Below are 14,470 nucleotides of genomic sequence, written 5' to 3'. Positions count from 1 at the left end.
CCTGATCTGAAGCCAAATTGACTATCAGTGAAGATTTTGTTTTCTTCAAAGTATTTTACTATTTGATTATTTAGTATAGTTTCTATCACTTTAGACAAGATTGGCACAACTGAAACAGGGCTAAAATTATCACAACTTGAGAGGCTGCCTTTTTTGTGTATTGGAGTGACTTTAACAAACTTTAGTGCCTTTGGGAACTGAGCCTCCAATATACATGTGTTTACAACATGTGTTATGTCCGCCCCCGGTAGCTGAGTAGTCAGTGTGACAGACTGTCAATCCTAAGGGCCCGGGTTCGATTCCCGGCTGGGTCGGAGATTTTCTCCGCTCAGGGACTGGGTGTTGTGTTGTCCTAATCATCATCATTTCATCCCCATTGACGCGCAGGTCGCCGAAGTGGCGTCAAATCGAAAGACCTGCACCAGGCGAACGGTCTACCCGACTGGAGGCCCTAGCCACACGACACTTCATTTCATGTGTTATCAATTCTAGCAGTTGAACTGAGTTACACTTTAACATGGCTGAACTTAAACCATAAACATCATTACTGAAACTATTCTTCATTTTCTTCAGTATATTAGTAACATCCTGTACCTTGACCAGTTTAAAGCTAAATGTACTTTCTGGCTTTGTGGTGTTTCTGATATGCAGCTTCAATTTCTAACTCAGTGGATTTGAGTTTTTAGTCTACTGCAACAAATTCACCACATCCATTTCCCATTTGCCTATGCTTCTGATAAAACCTTCAATTTTCCACAAAAATCTCATTGCTATCAATTTCAGGTTTCGATCAGCTTTCTGTACCTAGTATTATGTGAGCTTCACTGCTTTTCATGAGTACTTCAAACTCTGGCACTGTTTTGTAAATGCTTTGGCAGTTTACCACTAGGATTTTGATGCTCTCACCTGTGGGAGGCATTTATTTTGATCTTACACTGATACTTCTGGGTTTCCTACAGCCTTTGTTGTCTGGAATGGATGGAGAGTCACCTAATCTAAAAAAAAACCTTGTGTGCTCCCCATACATAGTCAACTAACTGAGTAGCAGCCCTCTGATGTGTAGTGCACACCTGATCTATTTAAGGGGATCCTACTGTTCTCAACCCTATGACGCAAGTCCAGGAAGTCACAGTCTAGCTCGTCACAGACCTTTTAAAGTCTCTGGTTCAGTCCTGCTACTTGACTGAGAACCAAAGGGCCATGATAAGTTCTGGGGACAATACTGCAAATTGTGAGCTTCATTGAAATTGCATGCACAAGGCTGGTCTTCTCAACCTTCTCTACCAATAGCTGTAATGACCCAAGAATCACTTCAAAGCCCACATGAGAGGCATACTTTGTTACAACATCGCCAAAATTTGCAGTTGGTTGCACCCTGTTCCCTCAATGGTTGCTGGAATAGTCTGTTCAACATGCTGAATGAGGCCCCCAGTGGTATACACTGAGTGCACCTTTTGTCCTTCCCTGCCCCTTGCTGCCATTTTTCTAAGGGGTACCATCATTTGCCATTTGTTTGAACTACTGGAGATTGATAAAGCCCTACCCTTTTGCGTTTGCTTCTCCTGACACCAGACAAAACAGGTTTCCCCAAAACAGGTGGAGTGAGTCCCACTGGCTTAGTTTCAGTGAAATAGAACACCTAAATTTGTTGTTTAAGAGAATTGGTACAATACCCTGAGTCCTCTGTGGTCCCCGTCCACCCAGTACAGGACACCTAGATTTATAATTGGCACGCGACTAGCAGTAAAGTGGATGGGTAATGACAGATCCTGTACTCTCTGCAGAGGAGGCAGGATCCACAGGAGAGGATAGTACTTGAGGTACCTCTGGGCCACTCAGATAACAGCACAGCTGAGTGTCCCACAAACCAAACCAACCTCTGGTACAGGTATCTCAGGTATCTGGTACAGGTATCACAGGTACATGACTCTCAGGAGCTCTTCCAACACACTGATTCAGAGCAGCTGTCAATAATTTGATAGTGGTCAGAGTGATTCCCAACTGCTTACAAATGTCAACCAGTTCATCTCATGTTTAAGAACAACATTCACAGTGGGGCTGCATTTTGGCTGGTGCAATGTATTACAAGGCAGTGAACAAAGGAATTTAAATTAAATCTGCTGATTATCTTTTCATCTGTTGAGCTAAAAAGTTGCTAATTCCGTATAAGAATTGAAGCAGACACACAAAATGAGGTTTCTATTAAGGCAACACAAAATGGCTGCTTTCAATATTTGCTACTTCAGTACTATTATCATACAAGGAACACCTTGAATGTGAAAGCCAAACAATTAAAACTGAGACCAACATGGTTAAGACACGTCTGGGACAATGCGGGGAGCATGAACAAGAATTTTTCTCCCAGGAACAATTGCTATGGTCTATTTGACCACAATATTGTGCTCCCATGTGGTTCTAAGGCTCACACATTAAAAATATTCGATGCACAACTGAATGAAACCATGAGGATAATAACTGGTACCTTAAAATTTACCACAACACCATGGTTACCTGTGCTCAGCAACATTGCACCACCTGAGCTAAGACAAGTACAGGCAGCTTTGCAAGAGTGGAAGAAATTCCATGACACTGACTGACTGCAAAACTCCTGATCCATGTGGGCACAAGTGACCCATACAAAGTCAGGTGAAGTCCTGGCAACCAGCCTGAGAAAATATCACACAGCCACCCTTTGATATTAGTGAAGAATGGAAGACAAGGTGGACAACAAGCATCAACTACTTGTTGTTGTCGTCGTCGTTGTTGTTGTTGTCTTCAGTCCTGAGACTGGTTTGAAGCAGCTCTCCGTGCTACTCTATCCTGTGCAAGCTTCTTCATCTCCCAGTACTTAATGCAACCTACATCCTTCTGAATCTGCTTAGTGTATTCATCTCTTGGTCTCCCTGTACGATTTTTACCCTCCACGCTGCCCTCCAGTACCAAATTGGTGATCCCTCGATGCCTCAGAACATGTCCTACCAACCGGTCCCTTCTTCTTGTCAAGTTGTGCCACAAACTCCTCTTCTCCCCAATTCTATTCAATACCTCCTCATTACTTACGTGATCTACCCATCTAATCTTCAGCATTATTCTGTAGCACCACATTTCAAAAGCTTCTATTCTCTTCTTGTCCAAACTATTTATCGTCCATGTTTCACTTCCATACATGGCTACACTCCATACAAATACTTTCAGAAACGACTTCCTGACACTTAAATCTATACTCGATGTTAACAAATTTCTCTTCTTCAGAAACGCTTTCCTTGCCATTGCCAGTCTACATTTTATATCCTCTCTACTTCGACCATCATCAGTTATTTTGCTCCCCAAATAGCAAAACTCCTTTACTACTTGAAGTGTCTCATTTCCTAATCTAATACCCTCAACATCACCCGACTTAATTCGACTACATTCCATTATTCTCGTTTTGTTTTTGTTGATGTTCATCTTATATCCTCCCTTCAAGACACCATCCATTCCGTTCAACTGCTCTTCCAAGTCCTTTGCTGTCTCTGACAGAATTACAATGTCATCGGCAAACCTCAAAGTTTTTATTTCTTCTCCATGGATTTTAATACCTACCACGAATTTTTCTTTTGTTTCCTTTACTGCCTGCTCAATATACAGATTGAATAACATTGGGGACAGGTTACAACCCTGTCTTACTCCCTTCCCAACCACTGCTTCCCTTTCATGCCCCTCGACTCTTATAACTGCTATCTGGTTTCTGTACAAATTGTAAATAGCCTTTCGCTCCCTGTATTTTACTCCTGCCACCTTCAGAATTTGAAAGAGAGTATTCCAGTCAACATTGTCAAAAGCTTTCTCTAAGTCTACAAATGCTAGAAATGTAGGTTTGCCTTTCCTTAATCTATTTTCTAAGTTAAGTCGTAGGGTCAGTATTGCCTCGCGTGTTCCAACATTTTTGCGGAATCCAAACTGATCTTCGCTGAGGTCGGTTTCTACCAGTTTTTCCATTTGTCGGTAAAGAATATGCATTAGTATTTTGCAGCTGTGACTTATTAAACTGATAGTTCGGTAATTTTCACATCTGTCAACACCTGCTTTCTTTGGGATTGGAATTATTATATTCTTCTTGAAGTCTGAGGATATTTCGCCTGTCTTATACATCTTGATCACCAGACGGTAGAGTTTTGTCAGGACTGGCTCTCCCAAGGCCGTCAGTAGTTCCAATGGAATGTTGTCTACTCCCGGGGCCTTGTTTCGACTCAGGTCTTTCAGTGCTCTGTCAAACTCTTCACGCAGTATCATATCTCCTATTTCATCTTCTTCTACAACATCTTCCATTTCCATAATATTGTCCTCAAGTGCATCACCCTTGTATAAACCCTCTGTATACTCCTTCCACCTTCTGCTTTCCCTTCTTTGCTTAGAACTGGGTTTCCATCTGAACTCTTGATATTCATACAAGTGGCTCTCTTTTCTCCAAAGGTCTCTTTAATTTTCCTGTAGGCAGTATCTATCTTACCCTTAGTGAGATAAGCCTCTACATCCTTACATTTGTCCTCTAGCCATCTCTGCTTAGCTATTTTGCACTTCCAGTCGATCTCATTTTTGAGACGTATTCCCTTTTGCAAGCTTCATTTACTGCGTGAAATATAAAAAAAATATATATATAAAAATATTTTCTCCTTTCATCAGTTAAATTCAGTATTTCTTCTGTTACCCATGGATTTCTACTAGCCCTCGTCTTTTTACCTACTTGATCCTCTGCTGCCTTCACTACTTCATCCCTCAGAGCTACCCATTCTTCTTCTCCTGTATTTCTTTCCCCCATTCCTGTCACTTGTACCCTTATGCTCGCCCTGAAACTCTGTACAACCTCTGGTTTAGTCAGTTTATCCAGGTCCCATCTCCTTAAATTCCCACCTTTTTGCAATTACTTCAGTTTTAATCTACAGTTCATAACCAATAGATTGTGGTCAGAGTCCACATCTGCCCCTGGAAATGTCTTACAATTTAAAACCTGGTTCCTAAATCTCTGTCTTCCAATTATATAATCTATCTGATACCTTCTAGTATCTCCAGGATTCTTCCATGTATACAACCTTCTTTTAAGATTCTTGAACCCTTTTCCTACTCTCGAATTCCAGTCACCCGTGACTATTAAATTTTCGTCTCCCTTCACTACCTTAATAATTTCTTTTATTTCATCATACATTCCATCAATTTCTTCATCATCTGCACAGCTAGTTGGCATATAAACTTGTACTACTGTAGTAGGCATGGGCTTCGTGTCTATCTTGGCCACAATAATGCGTTCACTATGCTGTTGGTAGTAGCTTACCCACGCTCCAATTTTTTTATTCATTATTAAACCTACTCCTGCATTACCCCTATTTGATTTTGTATTTATAACCCTGTATTCACCTGACCAAAAGTCTTGTTCCTCCTGCCACCGAACTTCACTTATTCCCACTGTATCTAACTTCAACCTATCCATTTCCCTTTTTAAATTTTCTAGCCTACCTGCCTGATTAAGGGATCTGACATTCCACGCTCCGATCCGTAGAACGCCAGTTTTCTTTCTCCTGATAACGACGTCCTCTTGAGTAGTCCCCGCTCGGAGATCCGAATGGGGGACTATTTTACCTCCGGAATATTTTACCCAAGAGGATGCCATCATTATTTAACCATACACTAAAGCTGCATGCCCTCGGGAAAAATTACGGCTGTAGTTTCCCCTTGCTTTCAGCCGTTCACAGTACCAGCACAGCAAGGCAATTTTGGTTAGTGTTGCAAGGCCAGATCAGTCAATCATCCAGACTGTTGCCCCTGCAACTACTGAAAAGGCTGCTGCCCCTCTTCAGGAACCACACGTTTGTCTGGACTCTCAACAAATACCCCTCCGTTGTGGTTGCACCTACGGTACGGCCATCTGTATCACTGAGGCACGCAAGCCTTCCCACCAACGGCAAGGTCCATGGTTCATGGGGGTAGGATTTTAGATATTGTAAATTCCAACCAAGAGTATCTGGGAATGAATCTTTTTAAAAAAAAAAAAAAATAAATAAATAAAAATGTGTGGACGAGACTGAACAGAATAAGGATGGGCTGGTCCAAGTGCAATTCCATGAAACATAGGTGGGGCTTTACAATTTCTGTATGTGTGGCTGTGGGGAATTTGGCCACACTATAGACCGCATAATGCAAGAGTGCCCAACAAGGAAGTATGAAGGACCTTTGAGAGATCTGATCAAAGCAAAATTCTGAAATTACCTAGTCAATGCAATGTTCATAGAAATATAATATGAAATTACACAACTTCTAGTAATGTATGTTGTATTCTTATGGTTTTATATTTGTATATTTTAATATCCTATGCAATGTTACTCTGTATTGCCATTCAGTAAATAAATAAATAGCTGCCTATCCACATGATCTGTTGGTAGTGGTTTCTGCCAACTCTAGAGCTGTTAAAGGAACATGCATGTGGTGCCCTTGATGAAATGCAACAATGGTATAGGAATAATATATTAACTGTTGCTACCATCAAGACTAACTATATAGTCTTGAAGAAGAAATTTCATTAAACACAAACCTAATCATTCAGTTAGGAGAAGCTGCTATTACTAGGCAGGCAGTGTGGTTTTATCTTGATGTATAATTAGATGAGAGGCATAATTTCTTTCATTTCATAAATTCAACAGCAGCGGGAGCTCATAAAGCAGTGGACAAATGAGTCACTGGAGGGACAGTTGGACAGCATGTGATAACAGATTATCATTATACTCCACTCACTGCCATTCCTTCCTACATAGTCAAGAGTAATTCTGTTACACTTGTTATAAAATTATCTTGGAGTATACAGTGGAGCATGCTACTGTGACTAACAGGAATTCTTGTAACCATCCCATTGTATTCATTACTAGTCATATTGACTTTATTGACAGGTATCAAGTGGGTCCATAGTGATAAAGAATTTGAGTTGGACAAATTCCAGAGTGTAAGTGACGATGAAATTGCGTTTGACTGTACTTTGTAAAAACCATATTAGGCCTGAAGTAGGTCATGGCAGTCCATGCAGAATGATTGTTTTAGTTTCTGAACTTTGGGAACTGACAGACATTCCAAGCTGTGATCTCACAATGTTGGGGCATCAAGGTGATTTGCTGCATATGCACATCTGAGAAGAATCAGTGATAGTAAATGTGAGAGCAAAAGCTGTGTGAATGATGTATTTATTTGTAATACATATTTGATAGAGATTGCACCAGTTGATATTCTCTACAGTGTACATCACCGATTTCAAACAGCAGTCCTTGTGTCATCACCATTGCACACCACAATCACAGCCATAGATTATGCTGGCATCTGAAGTAACTGTGATGACTATCAAAAATGATCTTAGAAAGCATGCTTGAAACAGCTTTCACTTCAGTATTATTCAGTCGATGCTTAAGCCTCTTGTTGCTTGCAATGTTAGGTGAAAATAAACCATGGTATTAGTTGCCATGCAGGAAGTTTATGATTATGGTGAAATGGATTGTGTTTGTACCTAATGTAAGAGATAGAACAGTCACTAATCCTACAGGTTAAGTCCCTGCTGGTGTATTAGCAGATATGATGTCTTTCCCGGACACTTTTATAACCAGTGAGGTGGTTAACAGGAATTTATTTCTCAGTTATATCCATATAAGTTCAATCAATCAATCCCTTTATTCATCCATTAACAATGTACATTGTATAGATGTAGTCAATTACAATATATGAGGGTTGGAACTTAAATAGTGGCAACTATTTATTCACAACTGATACAAAAGGGTTACATGTTTCTACCTGTTACTGTCCTTCAAAGTAGTCACCAGTGTTGTGTGGAACCCATTGCCAGCTATGTGGAAGGCATAGTTTACCGTTAGCAGAGCCTGTTCTGTTGATGGTGCGAATGGACCAGTCTATTGCCTGTCGAATCTCTGGAACAGTTCTGAAGCAAATGCCATGAAGTGGTTCTTTCATCTTCAGTCTCAAATCAAATTCACAAGGACTTAAGTCATATTACTGTTCATTTTTGGAGCATCACCGGCGACAAGCTTTGTGAAAGAAGCGGCGACACTTTCTGCACAACCCACCCATCATTTTGCACAACAATGCGTGGGTGCATACATCACAAACTGTGGTTGCTCTGTTCCATCGATGGTACTGGGAAGTACTGTACGAGCCACCATACTCCCTGGACTTAAGTCCTTGTGACTTTGATTTGATTCCAAAGATGAAGAAACCACTTTGTGGTATTCACTTCAGAACATTTCCAGAGATTTGACAGGCAGTAGACTGCTCCATTTGCACCATAAACAGAACAGGCTCTAGTAATGGTATACTACACCTTCCACATCACTGGCAATGGGTTCTACACAATGCTGGTGACTACTTTGAAGGACTGTAACAAGTGCAAAAATGTAACTTTTGTATCAGTTGCGAATAAATAGTTGCCACTATTTAAGTTGCAACCCTCATAATTTATTATATTTAATTTGTTTAAAAAACTTGGATAATAAATACAAATATTTTATATCAGTATATATAAATAATATTACTTTTCCATGTTCAGATATTCTTCCATGTTATAAAAACTATGTGGCTAGTAAAAATTGTTTAAGTTCTACCTTGAATTTATGAAATTCTTTAACTTTCTTTATTGTAGCAGGCAATGCACTAAAAAGTATTTTGGGCTGATAGTTTACACTTTTTTGGTAGAGCACTCCTCTGTGAAAATAATCTCTTTGAAAATTCCTGGTGAGTTTTCAGAAAGCAGACATATTCATAGATGTATAAGCAAGGAAGAGTCATTATTTTAAATTCTCTCTACAGGGAACCCCTTTCATTATTCTAATAGCCCTTTTTTGAAGTTTGAAAGCTTGTTTTGCAATACCTGTATTTCCCCAGAAGATCACACCATATCTAAGCAAACTGTTTGTATAAGCATAATGGGCACACAGCAATGATTCAGTGTTGCAAAAGTCCCAAAGCTTTCTTAGCACATAGTAGCATTTACTTAGTTTTTTACTCCAAACTTCTAGATGCTTTTCCCATATCAAGTGCTCATCCACCCATATATGTAGGAATTTTATGTATGAAGCTTGTGCAATAACATAGTTCCCTAACTCAGCTTTTACTCCTCTTCTAGCTTTACTTTCAATATTACTGAAATTCATCAATATCGTTTTAGCATTATTTATGACCAAATCATTATTGCTAAACCATTTTCCTGTCTCATTTATTGCCCTAGAGACACTCTGCTGCAGATTATCTTCGATGTATCCTTTTATGAAAATGCTAGTGTCATCAGCGAACATCACCATTTCTGCAACTGTCAGATGGCCTGGCAAATCTTTTATATACACCAAGAACAACAGAGGGCCTAACATGGAACCCTAGCAAGTTTTTTTTAAGATACTCTTTGCCTTCATTACGTATTTGCACTTTCTGTTGTCTATCAGAGAGATAAGACTTGAACCATTTGAAGGCAAGTCCCCAGACCCCATAAAATTCTAGTTTCATAAGCAATAATCCATGGCTGATTAGACCAGACACTTTAGATAAATCTAAGAATATCTTGCAGCTTAATTCATTCTTGTCCAAGGCATTTAGGACCATTTTCAAGAATTGGAAGACTGCCGTTTCTGTGGGTCTGTTCTTTCAAAACCCTTTTATAGTATTAGTCAGTATTTGATTTTTATTCAGGAAGTTAGCTAACGTTTCATACATTACTCTTTGAATTACTTTAGAAAAACCTGACAATACTGTCACTGGCCTATAAGTATTTATGTCAGCTGTACTATCCTTTTTGTGAAGTGGCTTTATCGTTGAGAGTTTTAGTTTTGATTGGAACACCCCTGTCCCGAAATAAGTATTATTAATGTCAGTTAGATGAGTATCTATACTGGAAAAACTATGTTTGATTACCTTGTCTGGAATTCCATCAATACGAGAAGACATTTTATTTTTTAGTTTATTAATAGCATTTCTAATTTCACATTCTGTTACTGGGTGCAGAAACATTGTCTTTTCACAAGTTGGTACTTTTATGTTTTTGTTGTTTGAATTGCACAGACTTTTAATTAGGTTTGGTGCTATATTCACATTATGTTCATTGAATATATTGGCTATCTGTTGAGCATCTTCTGTCATTTTACCCTTAATTTTAATTTTGAAATTATGGGTCTTGATTTTACATTTTCCTATGCTATTGTTTATAACCTTCCAAATCGATTTTAATTTATTGCTTCCCTTGTTAATGTATGAATCATTCCTTAGCCTTTTTGCCATCTGTAAAACTTTCCTATAGACCCTTCTATATTTCCTATATTATGGTTTTATTATTTTATTTATTTTAGCATGTTTGCTTAGGTTTCTAAGGGTGATTGCTCATTTTTTAATCCCTTGTGTTACCCATGCATTTGTCTTCTCACTGACTTTCTTTTTACTAGGAATGCCACATCTTAGCAATACTTATAATCAGTAAGAAAACTTTCATACTTTTTGTCTACATCATCAGTTTACTCTATGTCCCACTGCATTTTTTTTAGCATACTATTAAAAACCCTTATGTTGTTTGCATTAATAAGTCTTCTTTGTACATATTTTTCAGTGACTGTGCATTTCTTATTGTTCTCATTCCTTACCATAATTTTGAAAGCCATATGGTCAGAAAAGCCCGTATTCTTACTTCAATATTGTACTCACAGCACAGAAACCTCCTTAAAATTACAGTTTAAAATTACTTCCAGCTCACACATTTTGTTGCTTAGTCCTTGTACATTCTGATACATCAAAGTCAAGCCACCTATATTTGGTTCACAGCTCACCTTAGTGTCCCTTTCAGGCGGCTTGGTACAAAACAAGCAATCTAAATTGCCAATACAAGATAATTTATTTACTATACTAAATATTTTTTGGGCCAGCAGTCTCTTTCCTAATACACCTAGCCCTTGACCATGTCTTGTATGGAAAGTTCTCAAGCAGTTACATTTGTCAGAGGGTTGATGGTTACAACTGATACATTCCTTAATATCTAAAAGAATTACATTTTTAAACTGTTTGCAAATTGTTTCAAAATACTTGTTAGGTTTGGTTACACATGGTTCTCTGTTTACACATGAGGATTCAATTAAATCATAGCCATGAGGATTTTAAATAATATAACATTTGTGTTTGTTAACTAGCCCTGTATTGTCTTCAGAGCTGTTGTTGCTGCAGCTGTTTCATTATGGTATATATCATTGGAACACCTATGAGAACTGCAAAGTTACCCCATTGACAAATTACTGCAGTTTTCAGTGTTGGTGAGGGTCTGGTTGAATCTTGCTACAAGTTTCGCTATGCCTTCAGTTTTAATGGATTTATATATATTTTAGTTGTCAGGATGGATTCTGATGTGTGTTGTTTTTCTTTTGGTATTTCTTGACTCTGTGTTCCATTTTGTTCTTTATCTGTTGCATTTGATACGTTGTTTATTTTACTCGATTTCAAAACAGGCACCATCAAATCTGGGATGCTGCAAGATTTTTTGCTGTGGTTTTTATTAGCTGATTTAAATACACCTGCACTTTTTGTGCCACAGTTCATGTTGTTCTGTTTCTTGTGTTTAGCTTCAGATGTGACTGTGTGAATTTCATTTTCTTCAGGTCCATTGTAATCGGGTATGTTACTTTGCTTTCATCTACTCCATACTATTTAATTTTGCTTCCTTTAATTTTTCACTGTAGCTACTTATCCACATATATTTGTAATAGGTATTCAGTTGAATAAAGAAGTTATGAATGACATCTCCTGTCTTGGAGCTCAGAATTGTTTAGAAAATTAGCCACATTTTACATTACCAGATGATGGTCTCCTGTGTATACAGCAAGATAAATAAAAAAAGTTTGTTTCCATGAAAATATCATCACAATATCACTGCTTTTGGATAATGATTTTATTTGTTTTAATTTAGCAAGGACACTGATAACCATGCTGCTTAGAGCTCGAAAATTAACATCATTTTAACAATCTCATGTGAAAATCCTTATTGTTGCATTATGAAATAAATGTTCTTTGTTTGAGTATTGGCTGTAAGTGTGCTGAACATCCCTCTCCCCCTCCCTCCACATACACATCTTAACAAAATGCGATTCCATTAACCCACTTCAGATGAAGAAGAAGCTGCAAAAAAGAAAACTACAGTGTTTCCACTCATCTTACTTCAACACATTTCCCAAAAGAATTTTGACTAGGCTTGCATGAAATTTAAAATAATTATGTTAGGCCTTTCTATTGACAATGGGAAATCATCAAAATTGCAATACTTCTAGAGTGTCCCTACTTCAGCTCATCATTTTGCAGAAGAAACAAAACCTACAAAACTGTTACATTTAGATATGTAAAATAAGGGAAAGGCAACCACACACCTATAGTGGACAGTTGTGTGGAGCATACAATCACTTAACAGAAAACAGTATTCACCAACAGAGGGCGGCAAGTGTTTGTTTTGAAGGCAGTTACTGTAGAGGAGAAGAAAGTACAGATATATTAAAGAATAAAGAATGGACAATGAGTTGTAGATAAGTAAAGAAAGACAATAACAGAGATATAATGATATGGGAAGGAAGAGAGCCAACTTATAACAATAATGGAAATTCCTGGGTGAAATAATACATAAGATACGGGAGTGGGCTGGTGTGTGGAACATAGAAAAGCATAAGAAAAAACAATGTTCATGTAATGGAATATTTGTTACTTCATAGTAGTAAAACTCAGCTGAACTATGCAATACCCATCTCAAAGACCAAGGTCCATTACTCCAGAGTCAATAAATATTTCTCTCTACACAGTGGGCACTAATAAAGTATATAAAAATGAACTTATCTGGGGTCATTTGCTTTCTAATTTGAAAATAGGGTTGGACACCATGTTTCACGAAGAAAATGTGCTTGCCCTTTAACTGATGTATAAGATACAGCTTATATAGGCACAGCGCATCATGTATTAGTACAATTGTCATGATGTTTGTTACTTGTATTGCATCTGTTGTGTGTAGCTTACAAGTAGCCATGTAATTTATTAATTAGTTCTGTAATGCAATCTTCCACTACATGTTCCTGTGCTCCATAGGTTAGTGGTTGCCTTTCTCTTATTTTATGTGTTGTTGCATCCAGGGATTTCCATTATAGTTTTACTTGCAAATACAGAAGCTCAAGCATCACATGCTTTTTTTAATACTGTCATTCATAATAACATGGATAAAGGTATACTATATTATTTCTCATATGCTTTCAAATTATGGATGGACTTGAAGCTATAAGCTACAGAAGGAATGAAAGAATTGCAAGTTTTGTTACAAAAAAAAAACTATACTTAAGATTTAAAGAATTTTTGCTGTAGATGATATAACATTAACATTCTTTGATTAAATTCACTATTTATGAATTATGGTGCAACAGGTTTATACATTTGTGTGACACATTTTTTATTTATATTTCTCATCTAGGATTATTTAGGTGCTGTAATAGTTTTCATTGCAATAATTGCTGCCCTAGTATCAGTATGGCTATATCCAAATTATATCACACCAGCACTTGTGGGATTAGCAGTAAATTACACATTGCTGGTTCCTATATATTTAAACTGGGTAGTAAAATTTCTTGCTGACATGGAGATGTACATGTGTGCAGTGGAAAGAGTCCACAAGTGTGCAATGATTCCAACAGAAGACTATCGTTATAGAGGTGAGTGCACTGAACATTTCCTTCATTAAATGAAGGGGACTTCATTAACCTGATTCATGATTTTTATTATTTTATAACAACAGGAATTAAAGTACCAAAAAACTGGCCTATGGAAGGTGATATTGTGTTCGAAGATGTATCCTTGAGATATGATTCTGGTTCTCAGTCAGTTATTCACAACTTAAATCTCCATATACCAGCTGGACAAAAAGTAAGTAAAAGACCTTTGTCAAATGAGTTGCAATTAAGATTAATTTTTGTTCAAATAACTAATATTTAGAAGAAGCAATGTTTATTGAGGTTTTGAATGGTGGATGAAAAAAAGCAGAGTGAGAGAGATGGGAGGAGAACAAAAAGTACATAAATAATGCTCCCCAATGTTGAAAGCACGTAACATATTCTGCAAATGGTCTTCTACTGCATAAGTACACAAATAATTACAGCTTAATGGATATGCATATATGTCCTTTGTAGCAGTGGTTGGGAGTAGGTTTGTGAGGGGAGGCAGCAAGGATGAAAGGAGAACTGTGATTTATTTGCATCAAAGAAAAGGTCAACTCACTCAGACTTTTGTTGCTCAGACACACCGGATATGTGCTAATACTTTGGGAAAGTCTGAACACAAATGTTATTGTGGAGGAAAGTAAAAACATATAATTTAACTATTAAAATGTGATGATAACAGAATGTGGTGACAAGTTTACTGTGTTGAAACATTTTGCAAATGCCTAAAACGGTTCTGAAGA

The 14,470-nt window shown here is 37.7% G+C and overlaps 1 protein-coding gene across 1 annotated transcript in view; it reads left to right on the top strand.

Annotated features, from left to right (window-relative positions):
* The window catches only part of LOC126090234 (ATP-binding cassette sub-family C member Sur), a gene marked incomplete at its 5' end in the record, with an annotated part of 407,614 nt that overhangs the window by 334,167 nt on the left and 58,977 nt on the right, over positions 1-14,470 (top strand). The window contains 2 exons of the mRNA XM_049906975.1: positions 13,487-13,724; positions 13,808-13,935. Coding sequence (XP_049762932.1) covers positions 13,487-13,724; positions 13,808-13,935 — 366 coding nt within the window. The remainder of the gene's footprint in view (positions 1-13,486; positions 13,725-13,807; positions 13,936-14,470) is intronic.

The sequence above is a fragment of the Schistocerca cancellata genome, chromosome 1 (assembly GCF_023864275.1).
Source record: "Schistocerca cancellata isolate TAMUIC-IGC-003103 chromosome 1, iqSchCanc2.1, whole genome shotgun sequence".
Taxonomy (NCBI): domain Eukaryota; kingdom Metazoa; phylum Arthropoda; class Insecta; order Orthoptera; family Acrididae; genus Schistocerca; species Schistocerca cancellata.
Note: the sequence above shows the minus strand (reverse complement) of the source record. Positions and strands in the feature narration are given on the sequence as shown.